General features: G+C 36.7%; 1 protein-coding gene across 4 annotated transcripts in view; it reads left to right on the top strand.

Moving 5' to 3' along the window:
- Nucleotides 1–25984, top strand: part of KHDRBS3 (KH RNA binding domain containing, signal transduction associated 3) — a 92713-nt gene extending 66729 nt beyond the window's left edge. For 3 of the 4 annotated variants that reach the window (XM_051611148.1, XM_051611149.1, XM_051611150.1), the window contains 3 exons: nt 2215–2297; nt 16626–16684; nt 21331–21939. In XM_051611148.1, coding sequence (XP_051467108.1) covers nt 2215–2297; nt 16626–16684; nt 21331–21422 — 234 coding nt within the window. In that variant the 3' untranslated portion in view covers nt 21423–21939. Of the gene's footprint in view, nt 1–2214; nt 2298–16625; nt 16685–21330; nt 21940–22849; nt 22907–25237 lie in introns of those variants that run through there. The other variant, XR_007888672.1, reaches the window with a different exon arrangement.
- Nucleotides 25985–26637: the final 653 nt, after the last annotated feature.

Here is a 26637-nt window from a genome sequence, read left to right on the forward strand (position 1 = left end):
AGGACTTAAATTATTACATTGCTCTAGAAGGGAAATGCTAAGACACTTAAGTCTGATACAACATGGACCTCCCACAAAATTTTCTTTTAATTATGCTGGGCATCTTGCTAAGGGTTTTCCCATTCCAAATTTACTTTTTTCTTTTGCCTTAAAGAAGTCAAAGATACACCATAACTTCTGAGTAGCCTGTCTTTCCCTTTTGTTTCATGGTTGCTTTTTTAGTAAAATAGTTAAGATAAATGTGAATAATAGAACAGATTTCTTAAGAATTCTCCAAGAATTCCTTAGTGGCAAAGCTTTGCTGACATATTAAAAGGTTAATTTTAGTTGTCTGTATTAGTTTATTGTCACTGTGAGTGTTAGGAGTCCCTCTTAGGGATGGCTGCTTCACAGTTGGGAGGTTCTATGACAAGAAACCAAGTGTCATGTAAATGTTCTGGAACAGAGCAAATAAGTTGTCTCAGACAGCTTCTGCTGTTGATCAATGTCTCCATTGTTAACAGATGTCCGTGTATTGGATCGATAAGCAATAAAGTGTTTGTTCCTAATAAATGCCAGGCAATGGTTTTGTGGGTTTAGTGTGTGGCTTATCAAGGAAAATCCATATCAGATGAGCAAAGAAAATGTTAAGGCTCTAACTTGCAGTTTCAGGACAGTGAATTACTGAAATGGAAAACAATGGGTTTCCTCTTTAAGTGGGACTATTTCTCTTTGGATAACTTCAGAGGAGACAATAGGAAGAATCCTGGTTGCTTCTTCCAGACTAATGAATAGGCTGTCACTCATTTGTGCCTGCAATTATTCAGATATCCTTCTAGTAAACACTGCTGGGAAGCAATCATGTTCCCTGATCTAGCGGTGGTAAAGCAGTATGGATTTGCAGACTGCCTGGTTTTCCATATAAGCAATTTCAAATGACTGGAAAAGTGCTAAAAAAACTTCAGAGAGTTCACAGCTATAAGTTGTTTTGAGGATGTCACTGGCTTCATAGGAAGCTTTCTTTAAAATGCTTAGAAAGCTGTCAATCACTGGAGATGTTTTCTACTAGGGTTGGACAAGCCAGCGTTTGCCATCTGGACCTAACTGATACTGCCAGTTGGCTTTGTTTTGTCATTGCTGAAAGATTCTTCAAGGTTTCTTTTCCTGGGAAAGAGTGTTCTTCCATGAGACTTTACCCTTACATTGTCAGGATTTGATACATACTTATTCAGAAAACACCAGATATGAGATGATGCCTGACTTCCATTTTTCTGGAGCCTGATATCTTCAAATTGTCTTCTTATTAGGTCATTCTCTTCTGTCAAAACTGGACAAAATACCCCTAAGTGTACATTGGTGTATTTGTTTAGGATTTGGATATTACTATTTCCTTGGAATGAGTACAAGGGGAGTGCTATTACTAATTCTCATGTGTTTAGTTCAGTTGGGTTTATTGTTGGATGAAACAGTAAATTTCTGACAGTTGAATTTCCATCCTTTATCCTTTTTTGGGAAAACACAGCATCATTGTCACTTGTTTCTGTGTTAAACTTCTGTATGACTTGTAGCCAGAGTTATGGTTTGTCCAACTTGGTATTTAAATCCAGTGCTATTGTGGGAAAAGTGCTACTATAGTGTATACTTAAGTAGTGCGGATATTGTTGAAGGAGTAAGAAATTCTTACTTTACGTTTTTTAATAGTTGCTAAACTCCCACAAGTTCAAGAGTACACAGAGGACACTCAAGGAAGTAAAACTGTCATTCTTACTAGTGTTATCTCTAGGGAATTTCTTTCCCACCCACAGTCTACATAGAGTATTGACTTTATGGTCAAGAAATAAGTCAGCTACCTAAGTTGCACAGTGTTTGTATAGATGGCTTCATTCCTCAGGTGCTTCTCAAGGCTTTCTGGAAGATCAGTAGCTCACTCCTCTCTAATTGAAGCACACAGATACAGAAAGCATTTGCACAGTCTCTGCACAAGCTGGTTTTAACTAAAACCAGGCTTTTTTAGCCATGTTGCAAATAGTTCAGAATACCTTGAAAATAATTACACTGTGTCTGCACTCCTAAATGGAAGCAGCATCTACTGATAGCATTAAAATTTTGCCTTTCCATGGTGTACATATTAGATATGAATTTCAGGAGAGTATTGTCTTTCATATTTATCTCTACATTCATATGTTTCTGGAGTGTGATTATGGTTAATATTCTCTATCTTTTATATCATTTCAGGAGTATGATGATGGTTATGGAACTGCTTATGATGAACAAAGCTATGATTCCTATGATAACAGCTATAGCACTCAAGCACAAAGGTAAGTCTCTAGATCAGCTACAACTACATTCAAAATATTCTACTGTTAGATAGTTTTACTTTTTTTTAATTTTTATCTTAAACAGTGAAAATGTTAAGTGACTTATTAAAAATAAGCCACAGTGTTTTGTGTCAGGTATCACATAAGTATGAAAGTCAAGTTATTGAGTGGTTGAAAAGAAGTAGACATGAGAACTTGAAACAGAGTTTTAGTGATGCCAAATCAAAGTTTTCAAAAGTTCAAGAAAATTTAATTCGAATTCATTCTGGGATGGGGAAGGGGCAAGGAGGGGGAGGGGAGAAAAAAAAATCTTTATTAAAGACATTAAATCATAGAATCTTAGAATGTCTTAAGTTGGAAGGGACCTCTAAAGGTCATCTAGTCCAACCCCCCCTACAATAAGCAGGGATATCTCCAACTAGATCAGGATGCACAGAGCCCCATCAAGGCTGACCTTGAATCTCTCCAGGGATGGGGCCTCCACCACCTCTCTAGGCAACCTGTTCCAGTGATCCACCACCCTCATATTAAAGAACAATTTCCTAATGTCCAACATAAATCTACCCTTCTCTAGTTTGAAACCATTACCCCTTGTCCTACTGTTACATGGCCCAGTAAACAAGTCTCCCCCAGCCATCTTATAGGCCCCTTTCAGGTATTGGAAGGTCTCTATAAGGTCCCACAGGACCCTTCTCTTCAGGCTGAACAAGCCCAACTCTCTCAGCCTGTCTTCATAAGAGAGGTGCTCCAGTCCCCTGATCATTTTTGTTGCCCTCCTCTGGACATGCTCCAACAGGTCCACATTCTTCTTGTGCTGGAGGCTCCAGAGCTGGATGCAGTGCTCCAGGTGAGGTCTCACCAGGGCAGAGCAAACAGAGCTGATTGTGTTTCCTTCTTAAACATGAGAATATTTAAGAATTCTACCTCTATTTGGCTATTAAAAAAAGTACACCCGTTAGATTTACTCCTTTGTAGAATTGTCTCTGTGACAAATCCGTATCTCTTGTCAGTTGTGTTCCTTGTCCCACTTCATTCCCAATAGTATTTTTAAGCACTTCTGATTTTTTTTTTTTAAATCTGAATTTTTTTTTTTAAGAAGTTACTATTTGCAAATGCCATGAATTACAAGGAATACTAATGTTCCCCAACAGTGGGAAAAAGGTTATGAAGTACAAACTACTTGTATTAGATGTTAGTTTGAGCTGAATGGCAAATACCACATGGCACCTTATTTAGCAACTTATTTAGCTGATCACCCGGACCATTAGGTACTTCTAATGTGCACCTCTGGATAGGGAATGCAGTGCACCTTTTACTAAGTTGTAATTTATTCTCACTCTTCTCTTAAAGCATTCATAGTTGAACCAGTAGTAGATTTTGTAATGTCATTGAGAATGTCTTCAAACTTTTATGCCAATAAACTTCAAATGGTTGAAGCAAGAATGTTGAGAAAAGGGCAAAATAAAATGCTGTAGTTGGCATTACTGCTTTGGTTATTTGTGGTGCTGAAGCTTCAAACCTTGCCCTCTGGGAAGATGATGACAGTAGGAAAGGGAAATAAAAAAGTATTTCGTGATCTTGAAAAACAGATACCGCTCAGACTATTTTACCTTCTGCTATATATTTAAGATTTAACATAGCCTTATCTGAAATGGTACAGAACTGTTCAGTAAGTTCAGGTAAGTTGAGAACAAAGCTGTTTACACCTGACATCTGCTTTGCTGTCATGTTGAAAAACCCAACTCAAATTTTGTTGTACGAGTGAATATTTTCATGTGCCCAACAACTTAGCCAAAGTGAAAAAGCTTAGTGGAAGGTTCAAGTGTCATTGATGTTGAGACCTGTAGTTTCACAATATATGTACTGGTAGATTTTGTTAAATTATTTTCCAAATGGTTACTTTCCTCCCTAATTTTATGATAAAAGAAAGCGATTAATTTATATGTCTCTTATGGGGTATTGACACTCATCTTCTGGCTTGGCAAAAAGCTTTTTATGATTGTACTGGCAGGCAACAGCCATCTGAGCTACTGTTCTTTAATCTGAATGTCAAATAGGAGCACATCTTGCAAAATGTAATTTTTTAACCACTAAGAAATACAGGTATACTTCAGGTGCTTTACAATGTCCTTACTATGAAGAAAACTAGGGATAAGTGTATTGTTTTCATAGTTCAGCCTTATATGGTTCTTTGTATTTTGCTTTCATAAAGCATGGATAGAAAATGCATTTGCACATAGAAGGCATTCATGTGTTAAAAATACATTATTTGGTGTCTAGCATGTGTAAGTAACTTTTCCTTTTTACTTTGAGTTGAAAGTAGCAATCTTAAAAAGTAATAATATTTCAAGTATGTCCTCTGATATTAATTTTTTCTAGGAGACTGATATTAATAATATTGTGAATTAACAAAAAAATATGATAAATCACAAGTAAACGAAAAGGATGGATTTTCTTACTAAGTTATTTGCAATAATTTTTCAGAATGTGAACCCTCTTTCTGCACATCATCATACTTGGTTAATGTTCACAATTGTACATTGCATGTACAGTGCATGTGTGATACAGATGAGACAGCTGAAATACTCATTTTAAAAGCTTTATTTTAGTGATTCCTCTGTTTAAAGATGGAAACTTGCAATAGAATTGGAAAAATCTCTAGACATTTTGTCGATATATAAGAAGATCTAGCACCATAACAAATCGTTGTGCAGGAGCACATTCTCCAGATTTGACCATTTAGTACAAGACAGCATGACTCTCCTTTCTTGCTTTTAATTTTCATGCTTTTAGTGTACTTCCCAGAAAAGGCCAAATCTGAGATAGACTAGGATGGATGATACATAATTGTTTTGGTTGGAAAAGACCTTTAAGATTGTCAAGTCCAACCATTATGAACATATATTCAGATATGAAGAACAGCATACTGTGTATTTCTGGGTTCATTAAGGTACTTGAGACTTCTCATGCCTGTGCAAACAGTCCTTCCTTCTTGCAACTCAACTACTTCCTGCTAAGTCATCTGTGTTTTAATGGCATGTCATTGTGTGAGACTATGTACCTATTTCTGCTTGGCACTCTGAAGCTTTAGTTAAAACCTGTCACAGCGCTAACAGGGAGAGAAACATCAGTTTTCTCCAAGTTTTCATCAGTCTTAATGTCCTGTAATCCTATATTTTTTTTCTTTTTCCTTTAAAACATTTTCTTATCAGCAACTGCTTGTTCACACAACAAAGCCTCCAACAGTGCTTCAGGATGCTTTCTAACACGTTTTTTATGGTCAAAGACTTAAAAATATCCCTTGGAGCTGTGCTAAGCTTGACTATATATATTAACTGTTTGGGTTTTTTTAGAAGAGATGTGACTAAATTATATGTGTGTTTTCTTGCAGAAGATTCTTAAATTATACTTTTACCAAGATAAACTGGAATGGGTAATTAACTGAGCTGTTCAGTATTGTTACAAAAAACCCCCACAAAACTAACCTAGAATTAATCTAACAGTCTATTTCTCAGTTTCTGAAAATGAAAAGCCAGCAAACACTTAAAGCAGCTGAGACAGTTTTACCTTAGTGGAGCGTAATGGGCACTGTCAAAAGCTGTGATCATTTATGGTTGGTACTCAATGCCTAGAAAAGGAGAGCAGCCAGACTAGGCTGAGTGTTACTGTTGTGCAGGGCAGACTTCCTGTTATGTAGTCAATAATCCCTTCACAAAATGTATTCTATGTATGTAATAATTTTACATGTCAAGTTGTATGCCAAAAAACTTTAGGCATCTTCTGCTTGAATATGTGAGTTACAAGTGTGAAACACCAGGCTCATGCAACTGCTGGTGCTGATATTTTGTCAGATGCATGTAGATTTATCAGCTCCCCTCACCAGGGCATATATATGCTTGCTCAAAAAACCCACCTGACCCTTAAAGGACTTCCCCAAATCTGTCTAGATTTACCCTTTATTTGGTTTTATTACAAGAAGTAGTGGGTACTTTAATGACCTGCTGTTAATGCTAGACCAATTTTATAAGGAAGACTTAAAGAATATTGTGGAGGAAGCAGGAGCATTTAGTTGGGTCTTCATTTCAATTTGTAGACCAGTTTAAACATTTTCAGCATGAAGAAAAAATCTATTTATTTTAACTCTCTGAAATGTGTTTCAAATTGAGCAAAAGTGCTTCTGTCTCTTAGTGGCTCATACACGATCTGCACAAGTGTTTGTGAAGACAATAATAGAGCAAAGGGAAATGGATGCTAATAAATCAATTGGCGCTGTCAGTTCACTCTTTAATGTTCTCTAGAATACATAAGATTTATCACTGAGGAATTGTAGAATAATAGTAGTGTATGGAAACAAAGTCCACCAGGGAGATGTACTACATCATTTGGATTTAGCACTGCCATCTGCTTAATAGCATTGAGATGACTACAGAGGTACTTATGATCAACCATTCATAGCAGTGACAGATGCTGCAGAGAGTTAACATGCCAGGGAACGAGGTTTATTACTAAAATTCAGATTATGTGACAAGGTTGCCTAGAAAGGGGGCTGGGTTTGTTACCTCTCCAACAGCATTAAAGCTTTACTGTGTGGTGTTAAGTCTGCTATCAAGATGGAATGGGTAACACAGTTACTGTAGTACAAAAAAATGTGGAGAACCCCATCTGTCTGCTTCATGGCACTCAGAAGTATCAAATAACTTTAGTCTTCTCTGCTATTTTTTAAAACTTGATACTTTTCCTAAGGAAAAAAAGCTCAGTATTCTCAACTGTAAAAGAAATAACTTGTGTAACTATATGCCCATGTCTGTTCAGGGGCAAGAATAAGTCATTCATGTAGTAATGTATTTTTGTGTTTAATTATAACTTGTAATTTAAAACTGTTTCAGATTTTCCAGCGGTGTGATCTCACACTCACTCTGCAGAATTAAATCTAAATGCTGATATAAAAGGGGAAGGATTAGGAATTAGAGTAACTGCTGGCATTGTCTATAGTTTTCTGCAATCTTTTCTGATTTTGACACTTGCCTATTAATGTTGTGGATTTCTCTTGGCAACAACCATTGTGCCATTGGCTTAAACATAGTCTTTCTCAGTTGCTCTTCTTGCAAATTTAACAATAATTGTTAGCTTTCCAAACCATACCCAAAATGTGATACATTCAAATAACTGCAAGATGCCTGTAAGCCTTGGAGCCATCCTACTCTGAGTTGAGGGAATTGGTAAATTCTCTTTAGTATTATACCTATGTTTATTCAGTGCTTCTAGTTCACTCCGTGCTCATTGCTTAATGTGTTGGGAAGTAAGAAGTACCTGCTGCCAGTTTATCACTTATCTAAAGGTATAAACAGGTAAGTGCCCATGTGGTGGTAATTAAGTATGTTAAAAATCCCACATTACAAATGCCATGATGTGAGGCCTTATTCTTTACTGTTCATTGCAACAGTGACTGGAGACAAAATGTCTTTAAAGTAGGGAAGACAATGCAGGAAGACCCCCTGGTTTGAAAGGTTTGAGGAAGTTTGCCTTTTGTAGTTTGTGGTAGTTAGTTACTGAAGAACTAAGTAACTGGATATCGGGTTGAAAAGAGGACTGAAAAGAAACCACCTTGAAATCCAAGAGTGGCCATTGCTCAGCTGATCCCTAAATAATAAAACTAAATTGTTTTGCTGAAATCCTTCAAATCAAAATCCCTGATTTTGTGCCACTCCAGAGGCATCTTGTTTTTGAGAGAAGCTGATCCCTTGTATGTAGTTCTTGGCCGGACCCTCCTGGCTTCCCACTAGGAGCTCAGATTTTTAGGTTTATTTTGAAACTGTGCTGCTTAGTCATACAAAAGATTTCAACGTTATACGAGGAGGATTTTTCATGAAGAGCTGAGTGTATGCATTTGAAATTGGCTTATGGAGGTGCTGGTATTGGTATTTGAAAGTTAATTGCTAACGTTTTGTTCGTGATGCTCAATGTTTTAAATTTACATTGTTAAGTTTGTCAGCAGTGATACGTTTCCAGGGTGCATAAATATGCATTATATGCAAAACAGTGTCTGTTACTGTAGCTTTACAAGATGTAATTCTCTGGATTTTAATGTTAGTAGCTGTTTGTATTTTATGCTTTGCCTTATAAATCAAACCAATCCACAGCAGTTTGATTTCTGGGGATAGTGCAAATGGCTAGGATGCTGCAATTGTTGTTGCTTATGAACACCTGTTATATGAGCTTATTGGAGGTTGTGATTCTGTGCAAATACAGCCTCAAAGGCATTAACATAAACAAGCTAATATGTCTCTTAACTGAAAACCATGTGGTTTCCTGCTAAATTTTTACACTCCTATTATCAAAAGAGATTTTCTGCAGTTTTTCAAATCTAGCTCTTCAGGTGTAGAGAGATGGTTTTCCTTTTTTGTTACCTGTTACTATATGACAAGATAAAATACTTAGAAGTGCCTCAATAGCAAATAGTTTTATTTGAGTGTAGCATACATGCTTGATCTGAAACCTCAGTAAACAAGAATAAGATTAAGGCAATTCAAATGTAAATATGAAAAAAAGCTTACTTTTAAAGGAAAAAATAATCAACACGAGTATATCACATGCTACAGTCATTGGAAAAGGATTTTAGAATTGTTGTCATGTTGACACTACTGTATGACTTCACTGTTTAAGAAATATTAAGTTACTTTTAATTTTTACTAATTATACTTAGTAAAATGCTTTTTAAATAAGAAACATTTGGTTTTCTCCATGACTTTGCTATTAAACTTAACTATGACTACACCTCAATGTACAGAACACAAGGGAAAATGCAATTAAAAATAAATTTAGAGACCTGTTGGATACAACTTAGAAGTGTTACATTTGTACAAAAATTAAAATGTTAAATATTGGGGGAATCCTAAAAATGAATTATTTAATAAAATTATCCATTTTCTGTGATTGATTTGGTTTTCCTTAATGAATTGCACAGCATCTTAAAATGGATGCTTGAATTACCACAATATAATTATAAGAGGTTCAATATTTGGCAGGACTTAGGACATTTTCCTTGACTGATTGCACAGGTAAAAACATGACAAATGAATAGGTCAAATGATATTTTTTTAAGAAGCCCTTAATAGAGAGAGAAACTCATTAGTAGTGAATATTTTTAAGTATTAAATGGTTTGTTGTAGTTATTAATGGTAACTTGTGGAATTAGTCATAATTTAAAAATACCTTAATTATATGAGGGCTTCAATTTAATTACAGTATGTTGGTTTTTTTTTTTAAAAAAGGCACTTTAAGCTTGAATGATGGACATATCAAAGAGGAAGGAGAGTATCCTGTTGCTAGCCCTCAGCAGGGTGCTGCAGCAGTGCTGCTAGACATATTGCCTTTGGAGACAGAACTTGGATAATCAGGCTTCCAAATCTTGCAAATTAAAGTTATTATTCATTTAGAAGTAACTTTTCAAATGTCTTAAATAATAAACTTTCTCCTGGTTTCATTAAAAGATACCACGATAAGGAAGAGAGACTCATAGTGTCTCTCTGACTAGACGAAGGAGACAGCACCATAAATTTACACTTGCAGTAGACAGTGAAGAATATACATAAGGAAGGCTTATTTTCCCTGCTGTGAGGTGGAAACTCACACTTCCTTGGAAGCCAATGTCTATTGGTTGAATAAGAGAGGCATGAGAAATCAGGCTTCATCACTTCAGAACATATTTTTGTCACAGAACCCATTTTTGTCGATGAAGATTTGACACTTTTGCTAGTTGATAGTCAACATACTGTGCCTGCTTACTGCTTAGTAATAATTGAATATTGCACTTTTTTATCTTAGATTATCCTGTATTATTTGATTGTTTGCAAAGGAAGGAAAGTCTTGCTTCTTTACATTGGGGAGGAAATACTGAATTGGACAACTTCAGAAAAGAGATGATTGCAGAAAAATATTTAAAAAGTCTTAATTTTTTCCCCATCATGTATTTTGTTAGAAGAAATGCTGGGAGTTGTAAACTGTACTTTTAAGCACAATTTTGGCATTGTGCAGTTGACAGGTGATGAAGAAAATAACTTAGAAGAAAGTATGATATGTATCTTACAGAGTAGTATTTCTAATGACAGAATGGTGACAAACCCCATGCAGTTTGGGTGGAGATTTATTTGAGAAGGAATAATACCCAGAGCTCTTTCCAGTACTTCAATGGATACTCTAAAGGTTTTGACTGTTACCTGTCAGGTCATTGTTCTCTGCTACTTCCACTGTCCTGAATAATCTTTGGAAGGAAAGGGAAGGAAATGCATCCTTAGCCAATGTTCCTGTTGGTTCACATCTCTCTTCTCCCTTCAGCAGTTGGAACACATTTGGTACATACTTTTAAATAGCTTTAGACTTCAGTTTCTCTTCCTCTGTTAGTCTAGTTCACTTCCCTCAAACTACTTTGTGAACCAGACAGATGTGTTGTGGGGATGGCTAGGGCTTGGTTCTCATTCCTAGGCCAAATTTAATGCTGAAGTTTAGGCAGCCTGAGTTTTTTTAGGGTTTTTTTGGTGGTGCTTTCTTATTTGATGTAGCAAACTTTTTACATTTGACTTTGCATTTTTCATGTTTACGGACGGATTCTTTTCATAATTTCAAGGTGAAGCTACAGCTCCCTTCTGCTGTTCTTGAGAAGCCTTGTTTCTACTCTGTGTTTCAGTCACCGCTGCTGCTTGCTATTTACCTTTTCCATTTTGAGAGATGGGATGTGACTTGAGAGAGGAGGGTAGGAGGAAGAAAGCTGAATGAGTTCATAGACAGCAGTAGATGGACTTTTCAGATTGTAAAACTATGAGCTTTAGAGAAATCTGTAGAATTCTGTGCCTGGTTGGTAGCACCTGAATGCAGATGCCTCTGAAGGCATTTTGGTATTCTTCAGAAGTTAAATTTATTGCAAGTTCTGCCACAAGAATAATTTCTAAATAGTGATAGCTAAGGGAATCCTTGAGGGGGCACTCTGGTCATCTTTTAGGATTATAGGTAATAGATTTGCTGTTTGTATTATCCATATGAGAGTGCAAGGGGATATATTTTAATGAAGATTGTCTCATTTTTCAGTACTTTATAAAGCTTTCACATATAGGTCTCAGTTGCTTTCATGAATCATTCAGTTTGACAGACAAACTGAGATGCAGGGATGAGAGTATACAACAAAAACCTCTGCTAAGAAGTGGCAGAACTGGGCATTACATAGAAATTTATCTGTGATGCAAGAAAAGATGTGGGCCTCCTCTTGATATCCTGGTTTCATGCTATTCTCCTGTTTAGGTGGGCTACAGAATATGGTGTTCTAGTGATTTACAGATGTATTAAGAACAGGTACTCGGTGTTCAAGACAATTGAAGAGCTATCAGAATGTTCAGTACAGAGACTATTGTGTTGACAGTAACACTCTTCCTGTTTGCTGTTGACAGATGCTTTTTGATATAAGAAGCAGCTGAGTGTGAAGAACTGGTGGGAATGATAGAAAGAGGCTTGTCCTTGTGGAAAGGTTCTGTTCAGATGTGATCATATAAGTCAGGGTCTATTGTAAGACCTCTTGCTAGAGAGATCCTCATTTGTTCTTTCTGTTTTGCTGCTGTTCTATTTGACCTCTGTGTGGAAGGACAAAGGTGATCCTTGTGGAGCTACTCTTAGCACAAAAGGAGACCTTTGTGTTTTTTGGTCACTTTCTGTAACTGCCCTGGCTCCTGTTTAAGGAGATCAATCCCGAAGTTATTTGTGATACCAGTGTGGGAAAGAAAAAGCAGAAGCTTTTTTCCATTTATTTATTTATTTTTTCCTAGTAAGCATTAGAAGAAACTGAACTGGCTGCAAAGGCTACTTTTCATCACTGAAGATGAAAGGGCTTAAACTCAGTCCTTCAACTCAGTAACCAGGCTTGTTAATGCTTAAGTCTGGGTTTTACTGTTAAAGTAGAAGTTTTCAATTAGACACCTCCTCTTCTCCCCTTAGCAATCAGCCTCCCTGCCATACTACTTTTGTTTCAAACACAGAAATGGCATAATGCTGCTTCTAAAAGTTGTTCATATCAAATCTAAAGGGCTGTGGCAATCACATTCATTAGTTACAATGTAGTTTTAGCACCTTTATGCATTTTTTGGAAATACTATGGAACACTTGCAGTGTGTAGTTGGCATGCCTGTTCTAGGATTGTCCCATAAATAGCATAGGGACTTATTCTGATACCTTCATGAGTGTTAGGTTGAAATTCTCAGTCTGTTGATATCTGTCTAAAGAGAATATCTCCAATATCTTTAGACAGACTTAGCTAATAATATAGTACAAAAGGTAAAAGTTCCCTGAGACTTGACCATCATGTCAAGAGCAGTTATTGCTATCTTGGTTTTTCATAAAGATTTGTTCTTCTAATATGATTCATCAAGATATTTGCAGAAACAATCAGCTTAGCAGAAAAGCCTGAGAAATTCATGTCATCTTCCATAAGATCTTTGAAGGCTTATGTTGAATGCTTTTAAATTAAAGTATTTTTAAGACACTTCTCACAACACAGTGGTTCTACAAAAATGACAGGAAGTTTCACAGTACTCTGTTTTACTGCATGAAAAAGCTTCTCTAAGGCTTTACTCCATCTGTAATGCAGTGTTCAAACCTGGTGTTGCTCTTTATCTCTGGTCACTTCTTGAACAGAGAAAACGGGCACTTCCCTCTGGATTTATTTAAACTACTGAAGTCTCACTTCATACTTCCTCTAAGCGTTGTAGAGTTAATGCCCAGCCCTCATCAATTAGAAGCAACGTAACAAAGTTAATTGTTCTTTCCTAATCCTTCCATACTATTAGGTGGTTCCAATTTTTTACAGTGGCATGAAAAATCAAAGTATTTTTTCTTTGCCATCGCTATCTTCTCTCTTGTCTTCCCAAAAACATAGTGCTGGAAAGGGAATTTAAAGGGAGTTACATCTTAGGAGATCTAAGCAAGGGCCTTGCATGTGCAAAAGATCTGAATAACAGTTGATACTCCAGCGTTGAGTGCACTTGCACTGTTTACTTGCTGGTTAGGAAGATGCTTGAAACCTCAGCAGACTATACGAAGTAATGGAAATATCCATCTACAAAGTAGACACCTGGAGAAGTAAGGAAAAATTAAGAAAATTGAAAAAAAATGGCCTCAAGAATACATTTCACATCTGAAAACCTTGGGTTTGCTTTTTTTTCTCCTTTTTGTGAGACAATGAAAGGAAAAGGAAGAAAAGGGCTTGCCTTGTAGAATAAATCTCTTACAGGGAATTATGGGGTTTGAACAGTGTTTAGTCAGACTGCTAAGATGCCAGAGAACATATACAAAAAAAAAGTAGAAATGTCAAGGATAATTTAAAATAAAAATGATCCTTAGGAAGAATTAATATAGCTACTTAATTCCTCACAACAGAATTGACCTCAACTATCATGATTAATGAGCTGAATTGTAACGTTCAGAAGTGTGGTATTGCAGGTTCCTTTGACTAGGTTTCCTTTTAGCAGGTGATAGCTTTGAAAATATACAGTTCTGTAAGCTGTAACTTCATCTACAGGGCTAGATTTTTCTGTAATGCCTCTAAAAAAACCTATTATCTTTGGTCTTTTGGTTGTGAACTCCATAGGCTGTTCAGACTCTTTTACAGGTAGAAAAAAAAAAATAAAATATTTTGTTTTCTTTTTTACCCAGAATTCCCTACAGCCATCTGTGTACCCTTTGTTTCATAGTCTTTAAGTTGTTTTACCTGAAGTTTTGCATTTATTTAATGTACAGTTGAAATGAGAGAGTGTTGGCATCATTCACAGAGCACAAATGAAACCAGAGCAGAGACTACGGAATTGCACTAGGCAACTTCCTATTATAACTTGTGCTTTTTGGGCAGATTATTAATTTTGAAGGCTTTGCTTGTTAATAAAGATGGGCCATGATAAATTTCCAGTATAAATACAAGATTTTTTCCTTTCTGATGTTATTTGTCTTGCAGTTTACATGCTGCAAAATGAGTATTTCTTTGTTTTGTTTAATGCATATTCTAGATCCATTAAATGAAACCCTGCAGATTTCATTCTGACAGGACTGACAGTTATGAGCATAGGGCTCAGCTGCTATAGGCTTCTAAACTTAATGACAATTTTAAAATAAATTATTAAGCACTCTGTGGAAGGATAGTCAATGTCAGTTTTAAGATGGCTGTCAGAATAAAGACTGTTTTGTCACTGGCTCTCTAGCAGGCAAAATTATGTCATTTCTTGTGCTTCAAACTTTGCCCTTGTTATTCTGGGGTCCTCATCGCATGGACTGACAAACAATAGGTGACATTTAGGTTGCATACAGATACTTATTTGTGGGTATTGGTAGTCAATTCTGATAAAGTTTTTGTTTAGGAAGCCTTATCCTAGCAATAACAAATATTCATCCACCCTCTTTAGATATAGATTTGCCCACACCAGAACTGTATTATTTCTGACCTGGATTATTTTCACAGAATCACAGAATTGTCAGAGTTGGAAGGGATCTAGTCCAACTCCCCTGCTAAAGCAGGATCCCCTATAACACATTACTCAGGACTTCAATCAGGAGAGTCTTGAATGTTTCCAGAGAAGGAGACTCCACAACCTCCCTGGGCAACCCGTTTCAGGGCTCTGTCACCCTCATAGTAAAGAAGTTTTTCCTCATATTTAAGTGGATCTTCCTGTGTTCCAACTTGTGCCCATTGCCCCTCATCCTGTCACTGGGAACTACAGAAGAGAGTCTGGCTCCATCCTCCTTGCACCCACCCTTGAGATGCTTGTAGGCATTAATAAGGTCTCCCCTCAGCCTTCTCATCTCCAGGCTACAGAGTTCCAGCTCTCTCAGCCTTTCCTCGTAAGGGAGATGCTCCAATCCCCCAGTTAACCTTTTTTTTTCCCTCTGCTGGAGGGATTTAAAATGTTTTAGCTTAAAAAAAAACAAACCAAACTGAAACAAAGAAACACAACCATGTTTTTCTTGTGTTGGTTTAGAAGTGAATTTAAGGTCTTGTTTTTATATAAATGCTTTACCTGCTAATTCATTTTAAGGCTATAAATTAAGGCTTTTTCTCTTTTTTTTTGTTAGTAATCAATATAATATTAGAAACGTTTTGTTTAATATTAGTAATTATGTGCTAGTGATCATACGTTAGTGATTTCCTTCTCGTTGTCAGCCCTGGGTCTAGCTGTGGTTAGAAAGAAAAGAAACAACAGATTTGCTTTTGATGTCCTACAAACATGTCAGACTATTTTTCTGTCAACTATGTAAAAGGCACAGTTATCTTTACATGAAATATGAAAGCATAATGGAGAAATACTATGTAATAAGGTTTGTTCTTTAGTTTCTATTCAGTGGTCTTAATACAAATAGAAATGGCATTATGAAATGAAACTGTATGAATACCATAATCATGGCCTAAAACATACTTTTGAATCCAAACAACTGCAAATTTATGCTTTTGCCTTAGTTCCTATCATAATTTCTTTTCTGCTTGTTAAAATGATGACATTTTTACAAGGGCATGTAGTGATAGAACAAGGGGAAATGGTTTTAAACTGGAAGAGAGGAGATTGCGGTTAGACATTAGGAAGACATTCTTCACTGTGAGGATGATGAGTCTGGCAGAGGTTACCCAGAAAATCTAGGGAAGCCCCATCCCTGGAAGTGTTCAAGGCCAGGTTTGGATGGGGCTTGGAGCAATCTGGTCTAGTGGGAGGTGTCCCTGCCCATACACGGGATTTGGAACTAGATGATCTTTAAGGTCCCTTCTAACCCAAACCGTTCTATGATTCTATCATATGAACATATTTGTCTTGTTTTGGATACACTGGAACTTGTGCATGTGTAGCAAGTATATAAACCTCTGATCAGCAAGGTGTTTGTCCTTTATTGATTTTTTTCACTGAATTAAAACATACAAAGGCTAAATACTAGGCAACAGGTGGTAGAGAAATTAAATTTGTTTGACAAATATATTGGTTCAGTATCTGCACCTCCTACTCTTCTTTCATTGGCACTTGCAAGATCTTCAGCCTTCCCAACTGCAAGCATAATTTTAAATATAAAAGACCCACATCCACATTTACACTGTGGACCAGGAGCAGGGTGATGAAACAATATCCAAAATGAGAGTATATATGGTTTGTCTTCTAATTAATGAACAAAAGAGACCTAAGTTGTCATTGTCACATTGTTACCTTAGGGCGTAGGTATATCCTTAAAACCTTCTTCTTTCCAAAGATAGAATGTGTAATGATAAACATTGCTTCTTAAAACATAAATGCTTGTTCTTCTTGCTTCCCTTCTCCTACACAGTGGAGCAGATTACTATGACTATGGCCACGGACTGAGTGAAGAAACTTATGACTCTTATGGTGAGTAGCTTTATAAGCTGAATGACTACAGTTGTAGACTCTCCAAAAACACAATCAGAGAAGAATTTCTAGAAGGCAGGCTTCAGTTCTGCAGAGGGTAACAGCTGCTCAGGGCTTTCTGCACTGTCACAGAGCTCCATGGGTCATTATTGAGAAAAACACTGAAAGAAGTTTCTGTGGTCTGTCGGCTAACAAAGTCATGTGAAATTAAACCCAAAGAAGTAAAAAATGAAATATAAATCGTGCTGCAAGTACCCTGTTCATGTCACATTCAAGGGGATTTAAGGGGAAAAAAAGAGGGTACAGGAGCTGTTTGCAGCTGGAAGCAAATGCTTCTAGTGTGGCACAACTGGTGTTGGAACTTGGTACAAGGAAAGAACATGGTGAAGTTCTCTGCTGAATCAGGGCCTAATTGAGTGTATCTTAGACTTGGATGGTCTTTTTCTATTAGCTCATTCTCATGCATCAGTCTTGTGAAATCAAGCAGGGAGCCATTATGTAAAGGTTATGAAAATACTTTAGGTAACTAATAGACATGAGGGCAGTGGGTTACTCATATAGAGGCAAAACAATGCGTAATGAAACAAAAAATATATGTCAGTGGTAAAGATCACATTTCTTTAAGCTAGAAGTGTGGTAGTGACAGGTTTAATTAAAGAAATCTGTTATGGATTAGAGGCATAAACCATCTTAAAAGGCACCTTTGCTTAAGGGATGTTAAATCTCTGGCTAGAGATGAGAGAAATATAATCTGATCACTCAAATCTCAAAGATTTCAGGATTGTTAGTAATTAGTGTAAAAGAGTTGTAACTCTGGGTAATGGATGCCTCAGTTATTTTAGAGCTCTCCTTAAAAATTTTTCATGGTGTCTTTTCTTGAGCTCCATTTCAAAGTGCTTCCTGCTAAAAACTACAATGACCTCAGCTAAGTTGTTTTGATCAATGTCACCTAATGCAGAAGTTTGCTCAGTGTTGTCTGCTTGAACTAATTATTTTGCTTAAGGGGAAAGTCAGTTCATCAAAATAATAAGTCACTTGAAATTCATGTGTCCCCCAACAATTTGTCTTGATAGATATATAGCTTTAATCTTTATTTCAGCAGTAAAATAAACTGTTTGCCATTATTTGGTTGATATTTCTAAGAGCATTTCATTAATGCAAAATTGAGGGAAAAATATATAAAACTGCTTAATGTAAACAGAGCTGACTGATGAGGAAAAAGGTGGATTGCAGTATTTAAGGTTGAAAATATGGATTTTTTTCATTGCTTTTGCCTTTAAAATTGGCTTTCTATTTATCAAAGCACAGCCACTCAGAATATTAAGCAATGTGTTTACTCAAGTTGAGAGGAAGGCCATAAATACCTTGGAGAATGTTTATGGATTTGCAGCCATGAAAGCTTTTGCATGTACAAATAAATAGTTACATACTTTATTTTTTAACTAGCTGACCCTCACGTACATCCCTAAATGCAGAGTACATAAACATTTCTGAAGTATGCTGAGAATATTAGGTGCCTCAAACTAGAAATTCACAAGACTTCATAGTGAGCAGATAGTTGCCAAGTACTGGCCAAGAGGAAAAGCAGATTCCTTGGAAGTGCCTGTTTTCTCCTCTGAGATGTGCCAATCTAGAGGAGTGAGGAAGAATATCAGGGTTTTTTTGGATTTGAAGCCCCAAATGGCACAAAATGAAAACTGATTCTAAGGAAGGTGACTCTTTACCCTACTGATTTGACAAATTGCTTGAAAAGGAACAAGTATTCCCCTTATTTAATCAGTTCCTTGCAATGATGCCTAAAAGCTAGGATACTTTTAATTCTTACCTCTCAGCAAGCTGCCTTTACTGTTAGGCTAGGGTTCTTTTCCTTTCTTGATATAAGCCTTGTGTTCTGTGGGATGAAGAAGCACAAGAGGTTCCTTCTCATGTATGTTATTCTGTTATCAGATTGCTGTGGAACTTGCCTGAGGTCCAAGTTTTAATCCTTTCAGCCTTATGCCAAATTTCAACTTGTTCCTTTTACCTCTTAGGCAAACGTTCTGACCACCTAGGTATAACATATATAACCCAGGCTCTGCAGGCAACTGCCTGAGTTTTTAAAAGAAAGGAGCTAGGATAAGACTCTTGTGGTTTGGGTCCAACATGACAACAAAGGAACAGCCCCAAGGCCGCTCACTCAACCCCTTCCCGGCTTCTTCAGGGAATGTTCCACCATGTTCCTCCATGAGTGCAGGGGGACAGCTGCCATCTCACCATGGGTTGCAGGGAAACTTCTGCTTGGGCACCTTCTTCCCGTTTTCCTCACTAACCACCAGCACCACTCTCTTCCTCCAGCTGTCTCTGCTCAGCTCTTATCTCAGATCTTCTGTATGTTAATCACTGAGGTTCATCTATTGTCCCTCTAATGGCTCCTTGGCTGGGTTTGGAGCAGGAGGAGCTTCTCATCTTCTTACCAGAGACCCTCCTGGGGCCCTTTCCCCACTACCAAAAACCCACCAAACCAGAACAGACTTCTATGAAGAGACTGTGAAATTGGACTCTTGATTTACAGGATTTTTGTCACCTAATTTCAGATAGCTATTATCTGAGCAGATTACCAGTCAAAGTAAAGGGCTTCTTTGACAGTTGAATTTACAATCACAGAATGTCTTAGGTTGGAAGGGACCTCTATAGATCATCTAGTCCAACTCCCCTACAATAAGCAGGGACATCTCACACTAGAACAGATTGCCCAGAGCTCCATCAAGCCTGACTTTGAATGTCTCCAGGGATAAGGCCCCCACCACCTCTCTAGGCAACCTGTTCAAGTGATCCACTACCCTCATATTGAAGAACAATTTCCTAATGTTCAACCTAAATCTAACCTTCTCTAGCTTGAAACCATTACCCCTTGTCCTACTGTTACATGCTCTAGTGAATGGGTCTTCCCCAGCCTTCTCGTAGCCCCTTTCAGGCACCGGACGGTCACTGTAAGGTCCCCAAAGGGTCTTCTCTTCCACAGTCTGAAGAACCCCAACTCCCTCAGTCTGTCTTCATAAGAGAGGTGCTCTAGCCCTCTGATAATTTTTGTTGCCCTCCTCTGGACACGATCCAACATCCTTCTTGTGTTGGGGTCTCCAGAGCTGGACTCAGTGCTCCAGGTCTGGTCTCATCAGGGCAGAGTAGAGGAGCAGGATCACCTCTTGATCTGCTGGCCGCACTTCTTTAGAAACTTTGGTTTATTTTAATTATTTTAGTGGACTAGAGAGACAAAGCAGTGCCTACATTTTGTTACTTTACATTTGCTTTCCACCATTTGTTTCTGGATTACATTGGGTTCACTTGGGCACCTAGGGTGTCTGGGGCAGGGCAACGCTACAAAAGTAGATATGGAAGTACATACACTGTTTTCAGGGGTGTTTAATTTTGGGGTTTTGTGTTGATTTTTTTAATTTTTTTTTTCTCTCAGGGGTGATACTCTGATTTGTTTACTTGCTTGGTTTAACAGTACTTAGTGCACTTTACACTCTGCATTTAGTCCTGTGTTTTCCCTCCTGTTGTAAATGTCTAACACAATAGGTCTGACTCTCCTTTAAGATGATATTTTGCTACTTTTTGTTGACATTTATTGTCACTAAAATGTGGTAGGATTATGAAGCATTAAATACAGCACAGGTTTTTCACAAAGTTATTTTGTTGTCAAAATTCAAACACAAAATTTCCCTTGCCCTTTTAAGTATTTTAATCCACCTTACTATTTATTGCTTCTTAGAGGAAGTGTATGATTGCAGTGAATTTGATTATTACCCCTAGATTGCTAGGAGCCACAGGTGTTTGTAGTGATACTTGAGGCTTTTTACTATTGGGTTGTATATTTGAATTAAGCCTGAATTGGTACTGATGCAAATAAAGTTATTTCTGAGGGTAACTTATTTGCTTATACATAATTCATATCCTCCATTTGTTTCATCTAAGCATAGTTATTTGTAGGGCTGCTACTCTAGCTGACATTTCTGTGTATTTGCAACATGCAGGTCCAGCTGAATGCCAGAGCCCTAAAGAATTTTGCCATTAGGCTGTCACACTTCCTGCTACTCTGTGCTGAGAAATCACTGTAGGATCGCATGTATAGATGTGCTGTACCCAGATTTTTTGGTTCAAGTGTTAAGACTTCACTCTGTACAGCTTCATGCCAGTAAAGAAAGTCATAGAATCATTAAGGTTGGAAGGGACCTTCAAGACCATCAAGTTCCAACCCCCCTGCCATGAGCTGGGAACCCTACTGCTAGATTGGGTTGCACAAAACCTGGTCCAACCTGGCCTTAAAAACCTCCAGGGATGGGGCATCAACAAGCTCCCTGGGCAACCCATTCCAGTTCCTCACCACTCCTATAGGGAAGAATTTCTTCCTGACGTCTAACCTAAATCTCCCCTTTCTCAGTTTAAAACCATTATCCCTTGTCCTATCAATATCTTCTCTGATGAAAAGCCCCTCCCCATCTTTCCTGTAGCCCCTTCAGGTACTGGAAGGTGCTATAAGGTCTCCTCAGAGCCTTCTCTTCTCTGGGGAGAGAATGTTGCTATCCATTTCACAACTAAATAAAGAAAAATAAGTGCAGCATGTGAGAACATTGGAAGTGGTCTAATTGTATTTTTCCTTCTTGTAGGACAAGAAGAATGGACCAACTCACGACACAAGGCACCTTCTGCAAGGACAACAAAAGGAGTCTACAGAGACCAGCCATATGCCAGATACTGATTGTACTGTCTGATGTTGTGAAATATCCAATCTTCACCAGTCCTGTATACTGTTCAAAGTAATTTTTTCTATGAACAATCCCTTTTTATTAAATCAAAGAGCATAAAAATCTGAATGGATGGACTGAACTTAAAATATTCTGTTGAAAGAACAACCTGGACAGAAGGATATGTAAAAAAAGGAACTTTGTTATTTCCAAACTGTATCTGAAAGAATAGGTGATCAAAAAAATAACCTTTGATTAACTAGTGTTAAACAAAAAAATAGGTTTACTAAATATGTTAGTCCATTCTTTTAACATAGCGTAACCTTTTATTTTAAAGTTTTTTCAACAATTTAGTTTTTAGTTTTTATTTTCAGCCATTTGCTAGATTTTCTCTTTGCAAACATGAGTAAAAAGGGAAGCAAATTACAAATGCAAATAATGTGGTATTTTGTAACTCAAGTCTTGAAATGTTCTGTAGTGTTAAGCAAAGTTTTACCCTTGCTTGATACTAAATAAACTTTTGAAAGAAAATCAGTGTGTGTGAGATTAATTTTATGCTTTATCTTATAATAAAACTTCATAAATAGTAGTAAACAGGGAGAAATGTTTAACCGTGATCAACATAAAAGGCTCATATTAAACATTGCACAACTTCTTTAAAAAAAAAATGGTATAAACCTAAATGTGTATATATCTATATACATACTCACAGTAGATATAAATGCTGTTTAAAGTATCCCAATGGTATGGATCTGCTTGAGTGCCAGATTAAATCAAAAGATCTTTGTTAAAAATGGTTTAAAATAGCTTCTGAATTTTCTGAAAAAGATGTGACTAGTTTTCATCTTGTTGAGCATTTTTTCACTAGTGCAACTTTGGATTTTTTGAGAATTTTGGCACGTTAATGACCACCTCTCCGTGCTGGAAGCAATAAACACAAAGCTTTTAAAGACTTTCTGACTTGACTAATTGAGGTCGCTTTCGTCAGAGGCAGAGGATGTGTAACCCTTAAAACGGTCTTCATTTGCAAAGGTAAATAAATCAAATAAGATTTTAATCTCACTTAATTTATCTTAATATAACCCATAAAACCAGGGAGGCTACAACTTGGAAAGTTACAGCTTAGAATGCAGGAAAGACTTTGAGGACCCCTAAATTCTCATTTTAAAACGGTTAATTTGTATTAGTCATCTAAAAAGCCTTAGCTTAGCTAGTTAAATTTGGACAAACTATTCCCTATTAAACAACTGTAAAACCTCATAACCAATAGTTTGTAATATATTCTTTTCCATAAATTCTAGTAACTGAAATATTGCAATGTTATCTGAAGTTTTTTTGTTAATCATTAAGTTTCTATTATAGTTTCATTTACATTGTTTTCTTTAGTTTTTATCTGAAAGTCTGTGAAATTTAGTAAAAATATCATCTTTTCTTTTGCCAGGAAACCCACCTCCTTGGACAGCCAAGAGAACAAAAACCTTAATCTTCTGATGCTTTGGTAGGTACCTCTACTGGCCTGTGCAATTATTAGATAAGCAATGGAGCTTTTGCTCGGGTCCTTAGTTCTTTATACACAAGTTTTTAAATTTCATAATGATCACAGGTACTGAGCTGGAGGCCAGCAAAAATCTTTGGCTATGTTCACTTCTTGTGGGAAAAGTCATAGTTTTAAGCTATCATTAAACAGGACATTGAACTGTCCCAGTGTGTGGACACCATCCTCTGTCTGTCTATTGAAAAGCCTACATAGCTCTGACAGCACTTCAACCAATTAAGTATTTCATTGGGCAGTGGAAGGTTAAAGCAAATGAATGGAAATTTATGCTAGTAGTCTTCAAATGGGAATTTAAAACTCTAATCTGGTCAGCAAATGGCTAAAATGGTTTTCCAAAGCAGAAAAAAAAAGCAATTTGTAGAACGATTTTCTAAGTCAAGCTTTTCTGCACAAGGTGCAGACTGATTTTTGGCATAAATGAAGGAGAACAAATCCATTGAGAAACATTAGCTAGCTCTACTGTTTCTGGTGAATTCAATATCTAAAGTAAGAAATAACTGTATTTATGTTCAGACTGTCTACATTTTAAATAGAACTTCTTTTTTTCTTTGTTTCCTACTTGGAATGGTAGTTCATCTCAGTGCCTTTAGTTGACATGATTTAGATGAACAAAGCTCTATAATTTGAAATATTCTGTATGTTGTATTGCCTCTATACCACAGTAAATCTGAAACTGCTATCACAGTATACATATGTATAGATGTGTATATTAAAAGGCTTTAGAACAATTTTGAGGCTATTTTAAAGATATAAAGCAAAGGACTCTTTTAAGGTTAGGAGAGCTCGGAGAAGATTCTGCTCTCTGGAGCTCGAAGGGCCAAGTTTTGATACCAGCTTTTAGAACTGCTATGGCAAAACTAAGTATCTTAACACCTTTTAGAATTATTTTAATGGAAATGGCCAAATTTCCAGGTTTGATCATATCTTAAATAACATAATATGGTGAGTTACAGAAGTCATAACAAGTTTTCAATTGCATATTGAAGATTTATATTAACCATATACAATGAAATTCAATGGGTTGAAACTAAAATATCCAGTAGCAGAGATGGCTGGTAGATAAATAAGTGAATCAGAAGTGAATTTGACCTTCTGTAATATTTATCCACCTCTTTTTTTAAATGTCATCTTTCTTTTTTACCTCTTCTATGGAGAATGAATGCATTGTTATGCATTTGTGTCACTTCTCTGCTACTCTCTCCTGAAGTCCTGTAAGCACTTAAATTGTTCCAGGTTCTTTGGGGGAAAACATGTGTCCTGGCAAATCATGCAGAGGCTGTTTGGGGGTGCCATTGTGTCACAGGGTGTCATATGACTAGTTCTTGCTGGTCACATGAGTAAATTAAGACAATTCATCTCCTGACAGAGCTCACCATCCTATGGTCAGAAGTGATTGCTTAGGTCATGTGCCAGATGTGCACCTGACGAGGAGTCGTAGTCTGTGGTCAAATGGTGCTCCCATTGAGCAGCTGTGGCCCATTTTGATTGAAAAGTTAACCATTTGAGTCCAATTTTGTTCTTGTAATGAGTTGAAGGATGTAAATTTCATACATCTGAAAATCTGCATATATGAAACATAAGTGGTACGAATCTTTAATCCATTTCTTCCTTCTTCTGATGCTCCACGTTGATACATATTATTTCTCCTAAGAATGTTTTCAAGCCTCTTAAAAAAACTGTTCTATCACTTATGTCCAGTGCATGTGTGTACAATGAACCACATCAGTTCAAACAGCTGGTACTAGATATTCTACCTCATATTGGCAGTACAAAACTTCACTTGACAGTTTCTGAAATAGCATGCACCATCACTGTGTTCTGCTATTGCATTTCTGGTTTGTCTTTTTGGAGGAATCTCTGAAATACAATCAGTTAGGTTTTGAACAGAGGGGAAAAAACAATCTGAGAGTCTCTAAAATGAAAAAAAAAAGTCAATGTCGAAGGCCTCCTTTCTTCTATTGTGACAAACTAACCTAGAAGTGTTTATCCATTCTGGTAGTGTTTTATATTCTGACACTGGTCAACTGATCTATGTTACTGGTCAGACAAGTAATGTAAATTATTATAATTAATCACATCATTAATTTGCCTTTCTTGAAACTTTTTCACCACATTTGCACTGAATTTCAATGACAGTTTCTGCAATGGTTTCAATAATTCTACATACATGGATGATATGCATAATTACCTGATGCCACTGCTCATAGTCTGACAGAATTCATAGTCTCTAGTCTCAGGATGCATACAAATAAATTGTATTTTGCTCTTTTTCAGGAACTTCTGCCATGTTAATTATGGACTGCTTAGAGCATTGTACTTATCCGTGTGCCTAGACAACGATGGGACAGGCTACGGAGTATGAAAATCCTGTTTAGTATTTTCTTGTATTAAAGCCTTAAAGTGTATGACAGGATACACTTTTTAAAACAATTGTATATTTAAACTCTTGATTGTTTAGTGATGCGACAATGTTTTATTTGGAGCTCAATAAAGACTTTTCATCTAGGTTCCTGTTACAAAGCAATAATGCAACCTCATGTTCCTTTAGTGGCTCTTTTTAGCCTTATGCAGCAAGTGTAAGAGAGTGTGTGAAGTCTCACAACTAGAATTTAAATGCTTTTGGAGACACCTTGTCTAATGTATGAAAAACATGGATAAGTTAAAATGAAGATTGGTGTGTTATGCTGAAGCTTTTCTTAATAGCTAATTGTAAACAGATCTACTCAGACTCTTGGGTAGAAATTATATTCCAGCTTCCATTACCTTCAGAAACTTGTATAACATGAAGGTGTTTGAATCCCTGTCAACTATACTATGCTATTTATTCTCTTTCACTTGGTGTTTGATGCATAGAAATGTTTTCTCTTATATACAGTCACAGGTTTTCTAGTAGTAGAGTCTTAGATGAGGCTTTTACACCTTGATAAATCTTGTAACAGTCATGTTTCCTCAGTGCTTTCTAGTTTATATTGATTGTGATTGTGATAATTTGTAATGGAAAATAAAATTCTGATAATTTAATTTCTTGTGGTTTTTTTTTTCTAAATACTGCCTGCAAAGTATGAGTGTCCCATTTCTCAGTTATATTCCCATCAGGTGCATTTTTCTTCACTGAATCTCAAATTCATCCCCCCAAAAAAGCATAATTTGGGTCTGTCTTATTTATTTCATTATGAAAATAAGCAATATCACTGAATAGCTTTATACCAAATACCTCCTCTTCAACATGTATTCATACCTTCTAATACCATATCCTGACTACTGAAGAATGGCTTGGAAATTTATGGGGATGTGGGGAAAACTAAAATTTCCTTTTAACCCCCTAGCACTGATCTAAGTGTCTGGAGTAATTTTTAATATATGAAAAAACTTTGGTAGTGTAAAAAAAAAAAAAAAAAAAAGTGTATTTTTGACCTTCAAATATTGAAGGTAATTATAACAGTTAATTTCTCAGTCTGTGTTGGCTTTCCCTGCAATCATCTCTCACTACCACACTGCATTTCTGCAATGTTTTTCACAGCAGGCAGTAGTAATTATTGAAATAAGTAGAAGCAAAATCCAAAAAGCTTTGAGTAAGCATAAGAGATGTATGATGATGATTCCCTTCAGACTGACAGGCAGGATCCTCTGGTGTAGAACAGCAGCTGACATTTTAAATGCTAGCTTGGTATAGA

The sequence above is a fragment of the Apus apus genome, chromosome 2 (assembly GCF_020740795.1).
Source record: "Apus apus isolate bApuApu2 chromosome 2, bApuApu2.pri.cur, whole genome shotgun sequence".
Lineage (NCBI taxonomy): Eukaryota > Metazoa > Chordata > Aves > Apodiformes > Apodidae > Apus > Apus apus.